The sequence below is a fragment of the Rhinolophus hipposideros genome (assembly GCF_964194185.1).
Source record: "Rhinolophus hipposideros genome assembly, chromosome: 16".
In the NCBI taxonomy this organism is placed as follows: domain Eukaryota; kingdom Metazoa; phylum Chordata; class Mammalia; order Chiroptera; family Rhinolophidae; genus Rhinolophus; species Rhinolophus hipposideros.
Window position 1 is genome coordinate 29,966,018 of NC_138062.1, and position 24,051 is coordinate 29,990,068.

Consider the following 24,051-nt stretch of genomic DNA (forward strand, 5'->3'; position numbering starts at 1 on the left):
AGCTGTCACTAGTATTTTTTTATTTTTAAATTTTGCTTCAAACCATTATTTCACCAATGTTTCATTTCAGAATTACAGAATAATTTTAAAGATCTGATTAGCTGATGTTAGCTGTTAATATCCTTGAATTATATAATTAAAAATTTTATTCAACACTGGATTAACAAGTGTTTCTGAATTTTCTGTCTTTGTTCTACAGAATGGTAAATAAATCTGATCATCTCTAGAAAAGATATTGATTCACCTGATGTAAAGTATGCTGAGTTCCTTCCCAGTGGTGTAAGTATCTAGTCCTCTTAATTTTAATCTTCTCTATTGTTTTCATAAAGTTGAGAAATCATTATGATTATGATTCAAAAATGACAGCAGACATTTGTAGAGTTGAAAGAATTGTTTTCATAATCATGTGATAATTTCTTTGATGAATTTTCAAATCTATCAACTTTCTCTTTCACCATTTCTGTTTTCAACTTTGAAGTCTTGACATTAATTTTTAATTGAACATAAAATTACTCTCCTTATTATTTTAAACTGCTTAATAGCCTAGAATCACGTGCAATAGATGTTTAGCCATTTGAGAGAGCTAGTGTTAGATTCCTAGTGACAAGCATATTATTGGAAGAATGTTAACCTTAATACTGCCTTTTGTGTGCAAACTCCTAGCACCTTAGCTATTTTCCTTTAATAATGTAGTTAAGCATATTAGCTAATGTAGTTGCTAAAGCCTTTGGAGTCAGGCGAAAAACACAAATTGAGATGGTGGTATTATGTTGAGAGTTCTTTTATGCTAGGATATGAACTGTAACCACTAGTTCATATTAAATAGGCCTCTGAATAAAAATATTCCAGGAATTTCAGATATTAGAGAAGACAAAGCATCTATTAGCTCATTAAGTGCATCTTTAGAGTCTAATGCAGAGTGCCTTTAGCATAAGTATTTCTAAAATTTGGTGCAGTCTCTGTTTCGATTAAATTCCTTCCGTTTTGGTCGACAGTTCCATAACCCAGTAAGTAGACATTAAGATAGGTTTCCCTAATTATTTAGGTTTTGCATTAAAGTTTTTTTCCTCTCTCAAGGACTGTGGTGTATCAACAAGTCTTAGGAATAGGCCCAGAAGATGTGAACTGTAGCCTGAGTTTATGCTAAGTAGCTGTGTCCTTGGGAAGTGGGAAGGCATTGCATGGCTTTGGGCTGTAGTTCCTCCCCCACCCCACCCTTTTCTTTTTAGCTCTTCTCTGAGCTAAAATGTAAGCATGATGAGGCCAAGAAGTTTTGCCTGATTTGTTACTTCTTGCCTCCTCTGTGGTTCGTGCATGGTCTGACATATAGGCAGCCCTCAGTAAATCTTATTGAAGAAATGATTTGTGTCTAAATGGTCTCCAGTTCTCTGATTCCACACCTAATTTATATCTCTCTCTACAAACCTGCATAGTTTTACTTGGATTTTTTTTTTCAAATATGGGTGAGGTGGCTACAATGAGAAATCTCAATCTTAATGATAATTTAGAAATAACTATTAAAGTGTGATTGACACATTGGAATATAATCCTATTTTTTTCTAAGCCTTTTTATTAAGAAAATAATATTTTTTATACTGTTATCTATAGTCATAGCCTGTATTCTTATGCTTTTATCAGTTCTCCTATTGGTTAGGATTATAGAATCATTTTAACAATACTGACAGGCTCAGTCCTGAGTAAATCTTCATTTCTTATTTATTCTTGTTTCTTGTCATTTTCTTACTTTAAGACAGTCACTCTTTTGATGGTAATATTAATCTGTGAAAGAAGGTAATGTGCCATAAATAGCAAGAAGGGCCTGAGTACATCTTTAGTTGATGAATATTAGGATTGACTCTAGAATGTGTTAAATCATCATGCAGTAAGTACCATGTAATCAAAACAAAACTAACTTATGACTAGGCTATATTTTGCCTAGTCATTTTAGGTAAAAAGATAAAAACAGCAGAGTCAAGCTGAAGAAAATTCTGTGTTATCAAATAAAATCTCATTAAGTGTCGATGCTTTACAAGTTAGGAAGTAATGTCTTTTTTACACATGTGATTTCACGATTAATCATTTGTGACTCCTTTAAACTTCTTTGCTCTCTATGTTTGTAGAATTTAGTTTAAGAAAGTATGTTCTGGACCTCATGCCATCTCCAAGAAGGGTTTAGGTACATATCCAAGTAGGGATAAAATTTATTGTGAAATAGGTTTACTCCTATGATCTGATAGTATGCTCTTTTAGTACATCCGTTGATGAACTGAGATATAATTCCTCAATTTAGTTGTTCTTTTATGCTTTAAATATTGCCTGTGTTACAGCAGTGCCGGAATTCTTCACACTCATTTTCCATTATTGTTGGCCCGAGTCCGCATTCACATTAGTGATTTAAAGTGGAAGATTCCTTATCCTGTGAACATTCTTGGGCTTACATGTTGTCTTTTTCTGTTTTAAAAGAATTGCTAGTATCATGGACTTAGATGACCTTTGTAGGTCACTTACTGGCATAATTTCATGATTATGTGCTTACACGAGGTAAATTACGAAAACAAAATTTGGAAATGACAGAATGTGTGTCTCTGTTTATGTTGATGCACATTGGATATTATTCTTACTATCCAAGAAAGCTTCTAATCTTGGCATTTTCTCAGGAAAATATTGTGCCTTCAGTGTTATACATATTTGATCCTGTTTCGTTATATCGTCATCATTTTACTCAACAGGGATCGTAACGTTCCATTCTAACCGTTGTAGATCTTTTCACTTTAGGCGTATCTTTGGGTGAAGGACCTCTCTTGGCACAAGGCGCAGACATCTAAATTAAACAAGGTGAAGCATAAAGGGAAATTTATCCTCTTACATCACAATATAGCAAGAAGGGCAGGGATGCGGCAGGGGCTTAGGAATTCTTAGAACAAGGGGTCTGAACACGGCAGAGCTTTCTCCTCTGCTCTGCATTTCTTGGTATGTCTGCTTCCTTCTCCTACAAACTAGCTTCTTCCACATGGTGAGGAATGTACCAGACTGACATCTTCCTGCAACTGAGTACAGTTGTAGTGACTGTCCGCTAGTCTAGCCTGAATAAGTTGAGGAGAGCAAGGCTTGGCTTCCTGTGTGTCCGCCTCATTGTCCCGGAGGGAGGGTACTATGAGTGGCAGCCCCAGGGACGTGTGATCGGAAACAGTGAGGCATTCTAGGCAGATGAAATAACAGGTGCCTTCTAGGTGCCTTCTGTTATCTCCGTATGGCTTTTGGAATGAAAGTGGTTCCCATCATCAGTGAATCTGAAGTGATATAAAATATTACATTGTTTCAGATACTGTGGACTCTTTAGTTCTGATAGTTCTAATACCCAGCTTTAGGATGGATACTTTTTAGTAACAGATTAAATTCATATCATTTATTTTAGTTTTATGCTACTATAAAGAGTGCTGCTCCATAGAGAGAGAGAGATTTGAAGAGTTATACAGATTACTATCTTTTCTGATATAAATAGATAGGAAAACATTGTGGGGGCGTAAAAAATTTATTTTCCTCCCACTTCCTAAATTCTTTTAGCTGACCTAATAATCAAATTAATAATGAGACAAATTAACAAGACAAAATGTCCAAAGTTTATTATATGAATGTACATTTGGGAGTGTAATAATGAGACCTAAAAAGGCATTGAGCACTTGAAGTTTTTATACCATTTTGGACCAAGGAGCTGTGGAGGGCAGAGAGCTGGGATTTTGATGGGGAAGTAGGCGATTCGTAGGGAGCCAAGAAAGAGTGGAACACATGGCAAACAGATTCTTGCTAGGCAACCCGGGAACAGTGAGACATGGCGGAGAATCCAGCAGAACAGGTTTTTGTGTGGATCCTTCCTGGCTTCCATACTTCATTCATGTAAGTCTCAGGTGAAAATCCTAAAGTGAATATGCTAAGATTTCCTTCTTGCAGCAGCAGTCCTTCCTATGACTTCCCTTAGGCAGGAAAGGGAGCAGGAGGGGCCATCGAAGATTCTAAGTTTTTTGTTTCTTCATAACCAGCTTCAAATCAATATCCCAAAAGGCACATTTTTTGGGTGGCAAAACTTTGGTCCCTTCAATATCATGATTGGTTTGTTTTTTGGTTGGTTTGTTTGTCCATATAGTAAAACAGTTCTTAAAGTCTCATCTTTAAAGTAAAGGCAGATCAGTTTATGAAGTAGTTTGAAAACAGAAAGACTATAAAGTGAGCAAGGGACAGGCCTACTTCATTTTTAAGGGAAAAGAGTAATGTACGGAAACCCCAATTCACCGAATTAATAAATGAAGGGCTAAGTTATTTGTACTACCAAAGGCATTTGGCAGCTACTTTTATAAAGAACTTCCTAGGATTAAGGATTAATATACAGTATTCCCCCCTTATCCAAGAGGGATATGTTCCCAGACTCCAGTGGATGCCTGAAACTATGGATAGCACCAAACCTTATATATATACTGTGTTGTTTTTTCCTGTCCATATATACCTGTGATGAAATGTAATTTATACATGAGGCATTGTAAGAGATTAACAGCAATAGCTAATAAAATAGAACAATTGTAAAAATATGTTGTAATAAATGTTTTGCGAATGTCGTCTCTTAGCAAATTAGCACGAATTTCTTTTTCCTTCTTCACAATTTCACAGATAGAAGATTCATTCTTACCATAGCTCTTACCAACCTCAGCCTACGATTTTTTTTTCTTTCCTTACTAAGTTGAGAACTTTCAACTTTTTACTTCAAGAAAGCACTTACAGCTTCTTTTTGGTATCTCCCAGTTTTCACACACTGCTCTTGTGGTTGGGGGCCATTATTAAGTAAAATAAGTGGTACTTGAACACTTGATACGGCGACGGTCTGTCTGATAACCAAATGGTTCCTAAGTAACTGATGGGCAGGTGTAGTGTATACAGTGTGCATGCGCTGGACAAAGGGCCGATTCACATTGTAGGCAGGACAGAGTAGGAGGGTGCAAGATGGCGTCATGCTACTCAGAGCAGTACACAATTTAAAGTGTATGAATTGTTTATTTCTGGAATTTTCCATTTAATATTTTGGGACCTTGGCTGACCGCTGGTAACTGAAACAATGGAAAGCAAAACTGTGGATAAAAGGGACTGCTGTATTACTAAGCACTTGACAGAGTGGACAAAGGGCTGAGGGTTAAAACAGAACCTAAAGTATAAAGTGTCTATTATAAACCATTAGGAAAATTGTCATATAGTTTTTTCAACAAAAAAAGTATGATATCCATACTGAAAAATACACAAATCAGTAGTGTGCAGCTTGGTGAATGTACCTGTGTAATGTAATGAGCATGGAACATAGAACATGACCAGCCCTGCACAGCATTTTAATAACACATGATTTGTGTTAAGCAAGGTCTACTGTTCTTTTGAAATTGGTCAGGAGGAAAAGTAAATGAATTGCTCTGGTTGAAAGTTTTCTCTTCTCTGCCAACCAGGTGATGACATGTTATAGGGGGATATACTAAGCTAACAAGAAAATTAGTAGAGTACAATTGTAATAGCCAAAGCATTTACAATAGCTAATAATTGGAAATAGTCCAACTATCTAAAGTAGAATGAATAAACAAACCTGTGGTATATTCCTACAGTTCCAGCAATAAAAAGGAACAAATTGCTGATACACACATTTACCATAGATGAATCTCAGAAACTTTATGCTCAGTGAAAGAAGACTTACATGAAAGAGTATACAGAAATTCCATTTATAAGATTTTCTAGAACAGGCAAAACTAATCTGTGGTGGAAAAAATCTGAGCAGTGGTCGCCTTTGAGGGAAAGGGACATAGAAGGGGCATGAGGGAACTTCCTGGTGTGATGGCAATATTCTGTATCTTCATAGGGATTTGAGTTTCACAGGTGTACATACTTCTCAAAACTCATAGAATGATAAATATAGGATTTGTGTATTTTATGTAAATTTGGTCTCAAAAGAAAAAAAAACCCTGAACAAATACTGAGCTCTAGTCAATAATGTGTATGCAGAAGTATTTAGTGGGAAGTATACGAGTATCTGTAACTGATTTTGAAATATATCAAAAAATAAGATGAGTAGAGGGATGGGTGCATAAGGGAAGGGATAGTATATGATAAAGCAAGAAAAATGTTAATGGTATATAATCTAAGTGGTTTGTATATGGTCGTTTACTATAAATTTATTTCAGCTTTTAAAATTTTTTATTAAAAAGTGTTGGAGGAAAAAACCTAGGCCCTCAAGAAAGAATGTAGTAATCATAAAAATAGGAGTTTTATGATAGATAGCAAGTGACAAGTAAGTACTGGAAGAAAGCAGAAGATAATGTGTATAGGTGTAAGGCAGATATAGATACTGTGGCCCATGGGCACAGATGTCCTACAACTTGTTATTTTGGATCCACAAAATGTGTTTGTTTTTATTTTTGTTTATTTTTATTTTGAATGAGCCTATCTCTAAAACTAGAGTGATTTCACATAAAAATTCTAGATTTCTGCCTGCTTATTTCAAAAGGATTTGAAAGACAAAAAATATCAATGGAATAGAATAGAGTATCCAAAGGTTAGATACAGTTTGTGTGAAAAATTTTGTATCTGATAAAGATGGCATTTCAGATCACAAGAGCAGAGACATGTTACTCAGTAAAGCATATTGGACAACCAGCTCTCCTTTTGGGGGAAAACAATAAAGCTCAAATCCTTTCACACTCATTAAGTAAATATAAATTCTAGATGGAGCGAAGATTTTAAATGTTAAGAAAACGATTGCTAGAACCCCTAGTCCATTAGTAGAATGGTTTTATCTAAGTGGTTTTAACCGGAGACTTAAAAGAGGACAACAGCTTATGTCCCAAGTCATGATTCCTAAGTCCTGCCGTACATCAGAAAGCAGAACGATGTATACTTTCGGAGTCAGTGACATTTAGGCTTAAATCTTTTTTCTATTTCCTCATCAGACTTTTTACAAGGTACAAAACCACTTTGAGCCTTGGTTTCCTCACTAATCAATCAATCAGTATAAAATGTTATTAAAAATCTACCACAGAGGGTTGTTGTATGGATTAGATGAGATTACATTATACGAAACTCTGGCCCAGGGCCTTTGTAGATATAAATGTTCAATACATTTTTAATATAGATAGAGGATGAAACAGATCTCCAGGAGTTTAGGGGAATGGGCCCAGAACAGATGTTTGCCTGTAAAAGATGAGAAAATGTCTTGACATTTATTTCCATCATCAAATACTTAGCTGAGCGCCTACTACATTCCATACTAGAACTATAAAAATAAAAATGGAAGAAATTACCACTTTAAAAATCTTGAATAGGCAAGTCAGATTTTGTAAGGAAGGAATTCAAGTACTGAGAATTTTTATATTTGACAATTCCCTTAACATTGATAGAGGCATGCATTGCTTAACTGTGGGGATACGTACTGGGAAATGAGTCGTTAGGCAGTTTACTGTTCCGGGCACATCCTCGAGGGCCCTCACCTAAACCTAGATGGCATCGCTCACTACATACCTAGGCCGCGTGGTTTAGCCGATGGCTCTTACACTACAAGACTATACAGCATGTTGCCATACAAGCATCACGAGGCTGAATCAAGCACAGGAGAAAAGGATGCAACCAAGAGATGCATTAAACATGAGACGTGTGAGACTACTTACTGCTGGCATAGCACAGCGTACTGCTTTATGGCAGACAGTTTTTTATCAGCAGAAAAAGTACACTCTAAAATAATGATACAATTATAGTATAGTAAATACATAAACCAGTAATATTCGTTTATTATTATCATTACCAAGTATTATGTCCTATACATAATTATATGTGCTATAGTTTTATATGGCTGGCAGCGCAGTAGGTTTGTTTACACCAGCGTCACCATGACATTTTGATGGCTGTTATGATGGCTACAGTTGCACTAGGTGAGAGGAATTTTTCACCTCCATTGCAATCTTATGGGATCACCATTGTATATATGGTCCATCCTTGACCAAAACGTCATATATGACTGTGTTGTTATTAACTCTGAAACATTTCCTGATGTGCTACAGTATCTAGTGTTAAAGGAAACAATGTAGGAGCAATTTTCTAAAAGTGAATAGTTCAGTTTGTCTACAACTATGAAAGAGCCATTTCTCAGGATATCAATTAACAGAGAATGCATTACAGAGATGAAATACTCACAAAATTGCTAAGTGGTGGGTGAAATGGTACTTAATAAGGTTGTTGTTTTTTTTTTTACGTACCTCACTTTTCCATTTAAATATTTTTGCTGGTTATTAGTATTTATTTGCCTGGGCTTAGCTTATCAAATTGTTTGTTTACACTAAATGAAGTTATAGAGTTCTAGGTCAGTTTTGCTCATACTTGGTAAAACAAGGTAATACAAACTTTTTTCAGCAACTTTATATTAATACTGTAATTTAGAATAATAAATTTGAGGTGGAAAACAACACGTGCGTAATTACATAGCCTGGGCTTAATACTGTACATACTTAAATCTGTTATTTTGGTATTACTGCTGTGACTGAAATTTTGGTTTATTATAATAATATTAATCATTTTCAGTAAAAAAATTCATGTAGAAATATTTCATCTTTCTGAGCATTCTCTATAATGATATGTTCTTTGGTAGATATTATAAATAAAAGGACTCTTCATTTTGTTTTTTTTTCAGTTTGTTGGAAACCATGTCTCACTATACGGATGAACCCAGATTTACCATAGAGCAGATAGATCTGCTTCAGCGCCTTCGGCGTACTGGAATGACTAAACATGAAATTCTCCACGCCTTGGAAACTCTGGACCGTCTTGATCAAGAGCATAGTGACAAGTTTGGAAGAAGGTCCAGCTATGGAGGGAGCTCATACGGGAATAGTACCAACAATGTTCCAGCATCTTCCTCTACAGCTACGGCTTCCACCCAAACCCAGCATTCGGGAATGTCCCCATCGCCTAGCAACAGTTACGATACCTCCCCACAGCCTTGCACGACCAATCAAAATGGGAGGGAGAATAACGAGCGGTTATCCACATCCAACGGAAAGATGTCCCCAACTCGCTACCATGCAAACAGCATGGGTCAGAGGTCGTACAGTTTTGAAGCCTCAGAAGAGGACCTAGATGTAGATGATAAAGTGGAGGAATTAATGAGGTTGGTTCCTTTGCTTATTCAGAGTCCCCCAAATGTCTGTGTCCTTAGATTGCTTTTGAGTAATAAACTGTATTTCAGCTCCTTCCCTATAAGAACTGTGATTTCCCCCTGCCCACTTGGGAGATGAAACAAAGTTTTCAAATTTTATGTTTTTAATTCAGATTTTCTCTTCTCTACTTCAGCCCTTTCACTTTGCTGCTTGATAAGCCTTTTTCATTCTATCAAAGCAAAGATTAGCCTTCTCTTTATGGCTCTAATTGCTAACATCTGAATTTTTAGCCTTGCTAACAGACATCCTAATTCTTAAATCCATTGTAAGTACTTTCTCGAGGGGATAAGATGATTTTATCGTGGTACAGAATATGTACAGTCTTAATTTTCACCTCCAACATACCAATCAACAAAATAATTTTAGGTACCTATTATATAAAAAGTAGTGTTCTTAGGAAGAAAAAGACATGGTTTTTACTCCTGAGCAGCTAAAGTTCTAATTTTAGCAGTAGATGCCAGATATATATATTTAATGTTATCTATTACAAGATAAGTTTAAGCACTTAGAGTTTGAAAGACTGGGGAAAGAAGGAGAAGTCCACTTTCAACAGGGGCAGTTAAGAGTGGCTTCACACTGGGCCTGGGACTCTTGGAGGGCAGCAACCATGTTGTTTTGATTGTTGTGTCCCCAGGATCTGAACTGTCTTTTGTACACGGTAAGGGTGCAGTATGTTACGTGAATGGATGAATTTGAGTGGAACCTTAAAAGACAGCCTCTGTTTTGAAATGTAGGAACTTTATCTACAGTTAAGGTAATAGTAAACAGTAGAAAAGGCAAGGCACGTTTTGTCTTATAAGGATTGCATGTGGGCTAGACTACAGTAAAAAGATAGTATATTAGGAGGCAGTACAGGTTTTGGAAGGTTTGGGTTCCATACAAGAAATTTATGTTAATTTGGCTGGAGTTAAGGCATCTGTACAGGTCCTTAGGAAGAGAGGTGATAAAAGCATTGTGTTCGGTAGATTATCACTACAGGCATACCTCGTTTTATTGTGCTTCGCTTTATTGCACTTCACAGATTTTGTGCTTTCATCAACATCAAGGCAAGACCCTCCACCAGCAAAAAGATTATGAGTCACTGAAGGCTCAGATGATGGTTAGCATTTTTTAGCAGTAAAGCATTTTTTAATTAAGGTATGTACATTTTTTGGACATACTGCTACTGCACACTTAATAGACCATATAGTATAGTGTAAACGTAACTTGTATATGCACTGGTAAACTAAAACATTCCTGTGACTCGCATTATTGCGGTATTTGCTTCATTGCGGTCGTCTGGAACCGAGCCTGCAATACCTTTGAGGTATGCCTGTGCTGTAGCAGGGAGGAGAGGCTGCAGGTAGATTAGTTACAATACAGAAGGTAAGAAGCTGTAGCAGGAATTTGTCAGAAATAAAATTAAAACCTATAATTATGAGTTACAGTTATTCCTAAAGATTTTAAGACTTGACGATAGTATAATGATGACAATATTGCCATATGGAAGATCTATCCTTCAGTACCACAATGGAGTAATACCTTTTAAACAAACTGCCCTGAATTTGTTTTCAGGATGGAACTGCCTGTATGGAATTCTGGACTGGATGGACTATTGTATCTAGATTCCAATGTAATTCCTGTAATAAATAGTTTCAGAGGACAGCCATAGGACCCTATTATTTAGGTTTTCGAAACTCCAAAGTATGTAAGATAGATTTGGCTTTGAATTCATTTTCACTTGTTAAAGCAGCTAGCCAAAGTTCTGATGTTTCTTTTGAATCTATCATATATTTCACTGTCAGGGTTAAGAGAGACAACCATTTGGGCAAATAAAAGTTACTTCAGTCATTGAACTATAAAAAGGTTAGCTTTTAATTATCCTGAGTAGAGAGCATATCAACAATAAAATTTGCTTGTTAGGATGCTAGCCTGTTTTTTGTTGTTGTTGCTGTCATTAATCAGTTTTAATAAACTTTGAACATAACAGTTAATTCCCAATCATGTATTAGACTAACAGGAAGTTTGGGAAAACTTTCTTTTTAAAAAAGGCTCTGGAGGATTGGCAAGAGTCTAAAACTTGAGGATTAGCTCTTAGATTGACACAATATTATAATTATGTCTTCAAAATAAACAGAAAACCTATTTAGCAATGACTAGGATTTGTACTTAAATCCTGTGGTTACACACATATTAAGTTTCACTAATTAAATATATACATGTTTGTACATTGTTATTACTATTTAATTTACATACTTCCACTTGTTGCATAGTTAGGATACTTTATCTTCTTTCTTTTCTCTGCTTCTTTCTTAGAACTGCTACTTTGGTGTCCTGTAATCATCTAGGGGTTTCATTGGACCTTCTGGCTCGGTGGTCCTCTGCCATTACGCCCTCACCCACACCTGCATTTCTCTTTCGTGCCCACTTATCATTTTTCTCAAGTTTACAGATAATAACAATCCTTAGGTAGGAGGGAGAAGTTTATTACATGACTATTCTTACTTTTGATCATTACAACCATGCTGTGAGGTGGAGCAGAAAAATTGAGATTCACAAAATTAAATAATTGACCCAAGAAAAACTTAACTAAATACGAAGTGGCAGAAACTGAATTCTAACTCATGTCTTTATTACAAACATGCCCCTGTTATCTGTTGTCTCTGTAAATAAATTTTTCATGTTTATAAATTTCAGTAAGATTTTAGAAACAGCCGTAAATGTAACTCAAGATAAAGTGTGAATGCTTTAATGGGCTAAGCACCTCTGGCCCAAAGCCCACGATATATGCCACTTCAAATCAATCACCTGTTAATCAAATGAATTTTTATTTGGTAGAATATTGGAAAAATTTTTGAGCAACGGATCTTTCTGAGGGTCCTGTGCCCATGTAGGGCTATATTGCCCTTGCTGATAACTAAACCCTGTGGTGATATTATAGTGGGTTGAGTTTGGTAGTCTCTGGGTGGGGAGAATGGGTACCTGAATGCCTTCCTGCCTTCTTTTCTACAGTTCACCTCTTGCATGGTTACATTGCCAAACTTCCAGAGCACTCAAGATATATTTTTCAAATCTCATAACTTATTTAAATCCACACACTTAACTTTTAGTAATTTCAAGGTACATAGAGGAAGTTGTTTTCTTGTAGAAATTGATTGTTATAACTATACACCTGATCAACTTGTTAAGAAAGAATCAAAGTAGCTGCTACTTTTTCCTTTTTTGAATTGATCAGGAAGAAAAAAAGGAAAGAAAACTAGAATATTAATTCTCAACAAATTGTTGAATATAACATTTTAGGAAGTACTTTAAAGCTAAGACCTAGAATGCAGACCCATTTCACATGTTAATATTTTTAAATGCATCTATTTATATATACTTCATATATATATGTATATATATCTGCTAATAATGTACATCTATTAAAGTGTATCTGTTCTTTTGTGTATCTATTATAAAATAACAATTGAAATGAGGTTAGTGTTAGAATAATGTCTTAGCATTTTATACAAGATTCCAAGACTTTCTTCTGAGTTGGCTAACTATAACCCAGCAATAGATTATTTACTTATGTAGGTAGGGTACTTATAGTTGCATAGGTTATAGTATTCAATTACCATGTTGTTAATACATACAGAGTAGCTTTTCTTTTCAAGTTATCTTTTAAAATTTTAAATTATGCTTTGTTTGTGAGTGGAAATTACAGGGAGCAGGTTTTTATTCCAATGTGAAAGAATTTGTATGTAATTATATTTTTCCACCTGTGTAATAGTCTATCTTCCATCTCTGGAAGTCTTTGAGATAAATGACTACCTTTAAGGGAGTCCTAAAGAATGTGTAGTGTATATCAACCAAGGGAATATGGAGGTTCTTAAAGCATACCACTTTTAAATATACAGTCTTTAATATACTTTGTTCCAGAAAAGAAAGTGTAGGCAACCCCCGTATAACATGGCACTTCTATAACACGGTCCAAGAATTGGGGAAACCCTTGTACAACACGGCATCCTAGAACACGGTTTCACTTTAACACGGCTTGAGAATTAGGAAAATCCCCGAACAACATGGAACGTAGTAAGAGCTTTTAAGAGCAAAAGATATTTCATTTTAAATTTTTAATTCAAGCGTGGATGCCATATCAAATTTGACTGCAGAATTTTAAAATTTACTAGGATTTTAAATCCAGTTTGTTCGTGGAGTATTAATTTCAGACGATGAAGATAGTTTGTCAAAAAGAAAACACCCTCGGTTAATGGTGTTTAGTAGTGATGACGAAGAAAACATTATTTAATACATATTAATATTATACTTTTGGTGAAAATTGCTTTAATAAAGATATTTCTCTTATAAAAATATAATAATATGTTTGGGTTTTTTTGGAACCTAATGCCCTTTTTTGTACTAGTTCTTTGTTTCATGTTACATGGATTCCATAACATGTCATTTTTTAGGAATCTAGCAACCGTGTTATACGGGGGTTACTTGTTTTGCCACTTTTGGCTAGCATAAATAACTCTTTCCATTTTGATTTGGGAAATTTAAACATATTTGGGAATGAGAGTTTAGAGCTGTTTTATGAATTATCTAGATTAGGTTTTCCATTTCACAACCTTTTATCTCCAACTACAGATTTGTTGTTGAATGAATTAAGCTCTATTATATGCATACCCTGTGATGCAGAAGACACAATCTTTGTGCTAAAGGACTTTACAGGCTAGTGGAAGAGATAAGACCAGATCAGAAACAACTACAATACAGAATAGCATGTAACATATTAGCATGTGGGTAGTGTAATTGAAATGTTAAAGTGCTGTTGGAAGAAAAGATCTTTTTCAGCTCTGAGGATCAGGGAGAACTTTCTGAATAGATGACAATCAAATTGTATCTTTAAAAAGGGTGATTCCACAAAGAGGTAATACTGATTAATTCATCCAGATTCACTTAGAAAGGTCTGTAGATAACAATGGAAAGTTTAGCAGGTTATAAAAATAATGGCACTGGAGGGTAGAAAGGAAGAATTTTATCCTCATGTGGAAATCACCCAGATAGATTAATCCAGCATGGCTGTGATTTGGAAAAGGCAGTAGGAGGAGATGACGTGGTTAGATGCAAATAGAGTGGTAGCTCACGTCAGAAGTAAGCTGTGGAGTCAAAGATGAGCCTACATCTTTGACTTCAATTCCATAAGACTTGAGTAGAAATCATGCAGAGTGTGAGATTTTATAAGTGAAGGGAGGAAAAGGGATTTATTCTCTTTAAAGAGGATGTCAAATTTCAGATGAAGAGAGGAAGTAAAGGAGTAAGAGAAAATGAGAGATTTAAATCTGGACTAAACAAAGGAGTTTTTCACCAAGAATCTGGTGATTTCACAGGGTACAATGTGTACAGTAAGAGAGACAGGTTGTTAAAGAAGGCAGAATGAGGAGAGAATAGGGGGAATATATGAGAGTTTAAAGAACAAAGCCAACCCAGTAGAATGGAAGTTTTTGAAATACATAAGAGAATCGGACACAGTGAAAGTTGAATGCTGTGACTGTCGTGAAGGTCCTTGGTTGGTAAAACCAACTGAATGCCACTTCACTGCTGTGTCTAAAATGACTTTCTAGAAATCTTTCTATGGCGTCTTCAAGTACCCACTACAGATGTTTACCTCAGCCTTCTGTAATTATAGCAGATCATTTGTTTCTTCTTTTGCTGGGATTCTTTCTAAGGTTTTCTTAAAAAAAATAAAATAGTCATTGTTTATGTAGTGCTTTTATAGTTCCAAAACGTTTTACATTGAAGAGTTTATGATTTTGTGTGTTATACACTCACAGACACACACACACACAGTATTGAATTTCATTTAAGTTTAATTTCAGTGCTTAGAGAAAATCTTAAGAGCCTTGTGACGGGGGTCTTAATGTTCTCAGTATTACCAGGTGATGATGCAGTGTCCAGGTTTATTAAATGACTTGCCCAAGCACACCGTCATCTTTGAAGTCTTATATTTTTCTTCAGTTCAGAAAATCTTTTCGCTGGTAAAACAGTTGAGTAAAGAGGTTATTATTATTTTTTAATTCATTGTGGTTACTTAGAAAGTTGCCAACTAACTGAAAATATAGTCTGTGAGAGGGTAAATGAGTGGCTGCTATTTTGCACACATTTTGGGGTTCCTGCTGACCTTCTGCTGTGCTTGGTAATGTCATACTGCAAGGCTGTGAATAATTCACAAACTGGATATTCCCTGTTGGAATAATTGAGTATTATCTCCTGTGTATGATCGAGTGTCTACTCTCACTGGATTTGATTTAAAATAAATTGATTTAAATTCAAATTCAAATCAGTAGTCAAGAAAATACCATTTAATCATTTTTCCCACAAAAGCACATTTTTTAATTTAACCTTAATAAATATTCTCTTATACTCAGGTTTTATTTTCCTAGAAGGACACTTTGTAGATTGAAATGCAATGCTTTATTTAAAATTTTTTTCACATTAGTTTTGCATCTGTGTCAGAAACCAAATGATTTGGTTGTTTTGTGTACCTCAGCCAATTGAAATAGATACTGCTGAAGTTATCCCTTGCTCAACTGATTATTGATGGACGTTTGAGAGCTGTTTAGTCTGCATTACCTATATTTTACTCAGCAGTGTATTTTGTTTGACTTTAAAATGTTTTTATTTGTGCCTTTTTCTTTCAAGTATACAATTTTAAAATGAAATGAGAATGCATATTTTTCAAGGAAGTATTTCAAATATAAACAAGCATTTTGGAAGGAATCTAGCCAGTACCTAGATCAGAACTAAGATCAGTATGAGAAATTTTAGATATTGATTAGGCAGCAGAGTCTCTGTTTTCTCCCACTAGGAATCTTTTTGATTAGGATTTCCAACGAGTAGATCCGGAACATACTGTAGAGCTTCAGATTGTAAGCTGTCCCTACTGTCACCTCTCTGCCCTTTTCCAGAATTCCCGAAAGGGAACATGGAGTCCACTAACAGAGGGTACAGCCCATCCTCACCAAGGGGCTAAAATATCAGCTCTAAATTAAGTCACAACTGATTCTTTTTACATGGGATACTTTTCTTGGCGTTTCTCCAAATGATCTGTAGAGAGACTTGAGCTTCTATACAGAGTTTGTGGTTCATTCACAGAATGATTTGTAAAGATTTCATGATCTCTTTGTCTCAGATCAAGGGTCAGCAAACTTTTTCTGTAAAGGGCTAGATGGTAAACATGACTGTGGCCAAGATGCAAAATTGAGAGTATAATACAGATACTTGAATGCAATAGGGAAAACAAACAGGCACACATTTCTATTGACAAAATTCAATATAGAATAATAATTAAATACAGTTTTAAAAATACAAGCCTACTAGTGGGAAGAATAGAATTGCAGCAGGAACAATAATTAGCTTTAATTCATGTTTAGATAGTGTTTCCTGCCATCAAGTTGATTGCCAGTGTTCATCTGTGGAAATGATTCTTAGCTCATAGGTTGTATAAAAACAAGTAGGAGGCCAGATTTAGCCCATGGGCCACAGTTTGCTGGCTCATGTATTAGATGATAAGTTACCACTATTCTGTATTGTTTGGAGAAATCCTTTTGAACATAAAGCATTCAAAGGGAAATCAGTCACTGTTAAGTATAATTTAAATAGTCTGTTTTGGTAGAGAAACAGAACTCTTGCCACTCATTGCCATTGTAGTGAATGTCTAGTCTTTTGAGAATTTGTTGAATTTTTAAATAAGTAAAAAGTATAAGGCATCTTAGTGAAGGAAAAATTAGGTCTATAATATGTAATCGCAAGGACACATAGCGTAGTTTTAAGTATGATGTATTCTGTATATAACATGTAATAGGGAATTAATAAGTGCCTTTTTATATTAAAGTTTTATATGCAGCTCACCCCACTTAAAATTTTTTTTTGATTTATACCAGGAAAGAAGGCAAATTAAAAAGCAAAGCCTTTTCTTAAAATGGCTAATATTTTAGCAGTTGTGAGAGTGATGATGATTTCTATTCCTTCAACAAAGGTTTTAAAATGAACTGCACATTATTTATGCAGTTGCATAGCATGCGACCCCACAATCTACTCACAACTGATTTTTGTTATTGTTGCTTTTTATTTTCCTAGGATTTCTGTCTGTGTAAGATATATTCATTTCCCCCGTAATGAAACTCTGTGTATACCATATGGCAGCCTTGTTCCTAATGTGAATTATACACAGCCTGCGATTAACATCCTCTGGTATGAAGTTTTTATCTACGGTGGCGTTCACTCAAGCGTCTGTCTGACGGTGTGGTGGTTTAGGACTTGAATATCTGGTGTTTCTCGGTTTGTTTTAATTCCATGTTTCACACAGGCTTGGTCTGTATTCCTTTATTTTTGTGTCCTTTCTTTCTGTGTCCTCCCCACCTCTCTGCTTCACCTTTCTTAGCAAAGATGAGGATTTCTACCTTCAACATACATTGTTGGTCTTGTCTTCTGTTTTTGTTAGGAGGGACAGCAGTGTGATAAAAGAGGAAATCAAAGCCTTTCTTGCCAATCGGAGGATTTCCCAAGCAGTTGTTGCACAGGTAACAGGTAAGAGCTGAAGAGCCCTTTATTCTGGAATCATGTCTCGTCTCTGCCTTCTGGTGCAGATGTTGGGTTATTGCTTGCATTTCTGCATTGCAGGGCAGATCTGTCAACTTAGGCATAATAATGTATGCCTGTGATTTAAACCCATTGTCTCCGATATCATGGAACTTCTCCAGTGATTTTTTTTTTTAACTTGTGCTAGTAAATTTTAATAGCATTTGTAAAGAGCACAAAATCCCCTATTTTATGGCTAAAAAAAGGGTTCTCTGGGTTTTCTTGTAATTGTGACAGAGCTTATGACACATGCACATCCAACTGCTATCTACATTTCATATATTTAAAAGCTTTGCAGTCCTCCAAATCTAATTCTCAGTTTTACCAATTAAAACAATGATTCATGAGAGCAAAGGAAGTTGTTTTCTGTATGTGAAAGCTTTCCTTAGGCCATTACTGAGAAGATAAGAGTTGTCTTCTCTTTGTTTTTTATATCCCATCCCATTACTCACCCCCAGCAGCACCATCCCAAGTATGTGGTGTATATGTGTCATTCTCTATTCAGATTGCATTTTTTATGACGCTCTTAAATTTTGGGGTAGCATGTCTTTTCTTTATTGGTATGTCGTCTTCCTTTCTTGGATATCAATGATTTGTAAAACCAACTGTGATTTAGTCCTTAGAGGAACTAGAAGCTCTTTTAACTACACTTTGTAGTTGATTCATCGTTGTATATTGTATGTTGATACATGTGAAAATTAATTTTGTCCCCCCCCCCTTTTTTTAACATGCCACAAGCTCTGTGACTGGCTTTTTTAGCCTCTGCTCCTCAATTTCTTATCTCTACAATGAAATAACTGGATCTGATCTTCAACTGTACTTTCTAGTTTTAAGATATTTCTGTTCTCTAGATATTGATACATGTTGAAGATAATTTACCTAAAAGGTTGTTATTGACCATTAATTTGGTTAAATATGAAACTTGACATTTAAGAAGTCTTAAATTTTTGTCTCAATTTAAGATCAGCCAGTGTGTGTATGTGTGTGTGTGTGTAATATATTACACTAGTAATATATTTTTATAAATGATACCTCTGTTCATGGTAAAAGCCTTTAATTAAAGCCATACCTTTTTGTACAGAAATATTAAACAAAAGGACAATATGTGAATTCAATTTATGTGATCTTCAGGTGTTTTCCAGTAGGATATTTAAATTGTGACTTTTATTTATTCAGGACTGAGATATGGTGCCAAGTGCGCAGTAAGGTCACGTTAAGTGGGTTTTACAATAACCCACTGATGTGCACTATGAAAAGATAGTGTTATCTTTCAGAGCTTTTACTTCACCCCCCAAGATTAGAAGCAGTAGTATCTTTTAGTTTGCCAGCCCGAAAAGAATGACAAAATTGTAGTGTTATAGTACAGTTGATTTTGTCCACGTGGAAGTATTTCTGAGTGTTGAATACCCTGAATTTTGAGTCATCTTGGACTTTTACAACATGATCTTTTAAAAAAGAAACAAAAAACAAATCTTGGACTTTTAAAACTGATCTTTTGGAAAAAAAACAAACAAAAAAACTGAGCGTTTGAAACTGATCCAACATTGATGCAAATTATACCTTTAAGAGGAATTTCTTAGGCATATCTAAAAGCATTAGGTGTACCATAATGGATTAAACGTAGTACATCAAATATTGCCTTTTTGGAAAGGGAAACTGAAAGACGTTTTAGCATCTTGCTACTCAAAATGCGGTCCATGGAACAGCAGTATTGGAAGCTTGTTAGAGATGTAACAAGCACCTCCCTAGACCTAGTGAGTTAGAATTTACCTGTGAACCAGATCCCCAGGTGATTTGGGTTTGAGAAAGCACTGTTGTAGGAGACTGGTAAGCTTTCCTGACATTAACTTCAATAGATTGGCATTGTTTAACGTTGCCCCACTCAGCAGTGGGCATCCTGGTGCCATCTCCTGTTTTGGAAAGCAAGAGTTGAAAATATTTTTACCCATTTAGTATCTGTTGTACCGCGTGGACCTTTCTTTTGCTACTGTCATGATAGGATTTGGTACTGTTAAAAACTTCTTCCCCTATTTCAGCCTCACCCCCAACTTATTTAATCTACCTACCTATCTATCTATCTATCTATCTGTCTGTCTGTCTGTCTGTCTGTCTGTCTGTCTGTCTATCTATCTATCTATCTATCATCTATCTATCTATCTTTCTATCTATCTCTTAGTTCAGGGGAAGCCTCACCCCAACTTATTCTTACTTCTCTTCATGACTAATGGAAAGCTTGGGTTCATTTTCCCTTGATTAGATATCTTTCATGGTTCTCCATTGTCTGAAATATGAAACTCTTTACAATTTGACTCCCGCCTTCTTTTTATTGTCATCTTCTATCCAGTATGTGACGTAGCTGAGTAAACGACTCAGCAATCTCAGAATTCTGCCTACATATTGGTGGCTGTGCCTAGGATGGCTCTCACCTCACCTCAGCCTGTCAATTCCTGTTTGTCAAGATTACTGCAGTTATTTTATATGTTATTTGTTTATTTATTTTTTGAAAATAATTAGACTTAGTTCACCACCAGTGAGGTACTAACTTCATTTCAGTTATGCATTTCAGGGTAGTGTTCTTTCAGCAGCGATCTTTTTTCTACATCCCCGAAGAGTCTGGCATTGTACGTGCTCTCTGAAGGCGTCACGTTTGCCTAGCTGCCTTGTAGGGTAAAGCGGTATCGATGAAGCCAACACAGCTGTACATGTGAACATTTACCCAGTATGACTTTGTCCAGGGACGTGTCCTGTCCGGAAATAATTATTTATTTGCTCAACAAATGCTGTATGAATTTCTGCCCTTAAGGAACAAACTCACCATTTTCTTTTACCTATTTCAATTCAGTTTTTTATATGGCCATGAGAATGAGGATCACTTGTAACTAGATAGGCTCATTGTCCCGTTGGTCAATTTACCGAATTCATGTGTTTCTTATTTGTTATTGTGTTACATTTTCATCCAGCCTATCCAGTCATCGAGCTAAACTCAGGGGCAGGGCTTTTCATCCCAGAAAAGCGACTGAATTAGTGAGAACCCATATAGAGCCCTCCTGGGAGAGAGTAGCTGGAGTCAGGCAGCCTTTTAGGTATCCAGGGCCTACTCACTAGGGTACCTGATCAGTACATAGGCACATTTTTCTGCCTTTAAATAAATCAGTCAGGTGTATCTTAGAAGGATAGCTGCCTGATAAAATCTACCCCAAAATACAGTTTAAGGTGTGGTGATCTGGAACCTCTAGCCTATGATGAAATCTGTGAAAGTCAGTTAAGTTCACTTCTATTTAATGTATGAAATAATGAAATAAATTAACTCTGAGATACAAAGGAGAACAAGTGGTGCATAACTAAAGAAAATGCTAAATAAAAAAGTGTAGTGAGATGCAAAATTATAACACATGTGCTTGTTCCAGAAACAAATACAGAGTCTTCTTTTTATAGATCCAGAGGATTTCTATAATAAGATAAACAAGAAGTTCATGGGTGGGGTCTGTATAAATAATATCCTGCTGATAGGAAAAATGACAGTATAAACAGGATATAATAGCAGTGCCTGCTGAATTTCCCAGCATGTTATTTGTAGCTTCTTTCACAGAGTCACAGCTGCTCTCACCAAGGGTGGCTTTTTACCTCTGTAAGAGGTCGTCGCCAAGCAAAAGTCTGAAGTCTCACTAACAGTGACAGGGTGGGGAGCACAGCCTTTGCTATAGTAAGAAACATGGTTTCTGTTTTTTTTTAATTCAGTGTATTTTTGGATAACGAATATATTTATACTGTTAAACATTCTGAAGATGAAAAGGATTCGTGTCCTCTCATAAATACATGGAAAGAGAAAAAAATTAGCCTTTCAGAATTTTAAGAAATTTATCGTAATTTTGTTTTCTTGAGTGATAATAGTATAGTGGAAAAGCAGCCATTAAACTTGAGAGTACCAAAGTTCTAGTCTTTCTCTCATTAAATAATAGGCCTGTGACCCCGGGGAAACTGTCTGTCTGTACTTCAGTTTCCTTATTTATAAGATGAGGGACTTTGACAAAATATTTTCTAAGTATCTTTCTAGTTGTCAAGTTCTGTTCTGTTTTTAAACTGTTGAGTACATTTAACAAGTGTGCATCTTACCCATATCTAGTAGCTCATTCCCAAAATACAAGCATTTGTGTAAACAGGCACTCTGAACCAGTTTTAGAAATGTTCCAACTATATTCAGACCACTTCCCTTTTTAATTTATCTTTAAAATGAAGGATCAAAACACTACTTATTCAATTTAATTGTAATAATTCCTTTACAAAGGTGGGGATATACTGATTCCCTCCCTAATCAGACAACTTCAGACCAGATATTAAAAACCACTTAAAGTGTCAATATACCTTTTTCAAAAATAGAATTTGTTTTTTAGAACAGTTTTAGGTTCACAGCAAAAGTGAGTGGAAAGTAGTTGCCATATATTAGGTGTGATCAAAAAATACAGTGAACGTTTAAAAAAAAAAATTACAGTAAAAGACACATTGCCATTAAACCACTCTCGTCGAACACACTTATCCCATCGTTCTTGCCACTTTCTGAAGCAGTTCTGGAAGTCCTGTTTCCTGAGTGTCTTTATGAACGTTTAAGAAACAATGTGCGTAAAAAATGGCCTGAGAAATGGGCAAATGGTTTCATCCTCCATTATGATAACACTCTGTCACACATCGCTTCTGGTATATGGCAATTTCTGTCAAATAAAAACATTACAGTATGTCCTCATCTACCTTATTCACCGGATGTGGCATGGTGTGATTTCTGGCTCTTCCCCAAAGACAAAATGATTCAGGACATTGAGGCAGCCACAACAGTACAACTCAAGACACTCAGGAAAGAGGACTTCCAGAACTGCTTCAGAGAGTGGCAAGAACAATGGGATTAAGTGTGTTCAAATCGAAGGGGAGTATTTTGTGAGGAATTAATGGCAATGTATCTTTTACTGTAATAATTTTTTTTTAATTTAAGCATTCACCATATTTGTTAATCACACCTCGTACCTCCTGCCCTCAACAGACGCAGCCTCCCCTGCTGTCAGCATGTGGCACCAGAGTAAACCTACGCTGACACATTATTATCACCCAAAGTTCATAGTTTACATTATGTATAAATGGATTTGTACATTCCAAGAGGTTTTGAAAAATGTATAATGACAAGTATCCCCCATCATAAGATGATATTATAAGATGATACTATAGTTTCACTACCTAAAAATCCTCTGTACTCCTCTTCTTCAGCCCTCCCACCCTCCCTCCCCACAACCCAAGGCAACCACTGATCTTTTTACTGTCTCCATAATTTTGCCTTTTCCAGAATGTTATCATGCAGTATGTAGCCTTTTCAGGTTGGCTTCTTTTTTAGATTCAGAGGATTTCTACAGTAAGATAAACAAGAAGTTCATTCAGTTAGTAATATCTATTTAAGTTTTCTTAATATTTTTTTCATGGCTTGATAGCTCATTTCTTTTAGTGCTAAATAATATTTCACTGTCTGGATGTCCCACAGGTTATTACCCATGCTCCTACTGAAGGACATCTCGATTGCTTCCAAGTTTGGGCAGTTACAGACAAAGTTACTATAAACAAGTAGAACTTATATATCTACATTAGAAGTGTTGGTAGGGCATAAATCACAGACGATGGGATTGTTCTCTTATAATACAACCAAATATAATTACACTGTTCTAACAAGATTTCACCAATTCCTACCTAGTGAATTTTAGTAGTTTTATGTAGATATCCAATTTGAAGGCTATTATCTGTCACAAAATAGGCAGATTTCTACATGTGAGTTGTAACTGTTTATCTCCAAATTGAAAGGGTTTAGAGTTTTTTGTTTCTTTTAGGAGGAAACTTTTCAAATCTTTGAATGGACTTCAATTGCCAACAATATAAATGTTTTTACAGAGTACGTTTTAGGATTTTCTCTTGTCTTGCAGCCTCTCTAGAATAAGAACAGATGGCGTCCTGTGGTTCAAACAATTCTCTTTATTTAATTTTTTTTTTCTAACTTCAGCAAATTCTTGGCAAACTTTTTTCTTGTAAACATAACACATAAGGTTGCTTTTTTTTCCCCATAGGAAAACATCCAACTTCTATATCCAATACCCACATTTTCTCACTTTGGTGATGGCTAAGTGAAAATAATTTCGGAGGATTACTAACAACTTGTTGGTAGAAAAAGTTTTCTACTTGAAATTCATTGTTCTCCCAG

The 24,051-nt window shown here is 35.6% G+C and overlaps 1 protein-coding gene across 25 annotated transcripts in view; it reads left to right on the forward strand.

Moving 5' to 3' along the window:
* HMBOX1 (homeobox containing 1) overlaps nucleotides 1-24,051 on the forward strand; it is a 167,812-nt gene that overhangs the window by 61,977 nt on the left and 81,784 nt on the right. For all 25 annotated transcript variants that reach the window (XR_013995093.1, XR_013995094.1, XR_013995095.1 and 22 more), the window contains exons 2-4: nucleotides 200-279; nucleotides 8,699-9,175; nucleotides 17,689-17,774. Coding sequence is in view for 22 of the 25 variants with exons in the window: in XM_081076319.1 (XP_080932445.1) it covers nucleotides 257-279; nucleotides 8,699-9,175; nucleotides 17,689-17,774 (586 nt within the window). In the remaining 3 variants the exon portion in view is untranslated. The remainder of the gene's footprint in view (nucleotides 1-199; nucleotides 280-8,698; nucleotides 9,176-17,688; nucleotides 17,775-24,051) is intronic.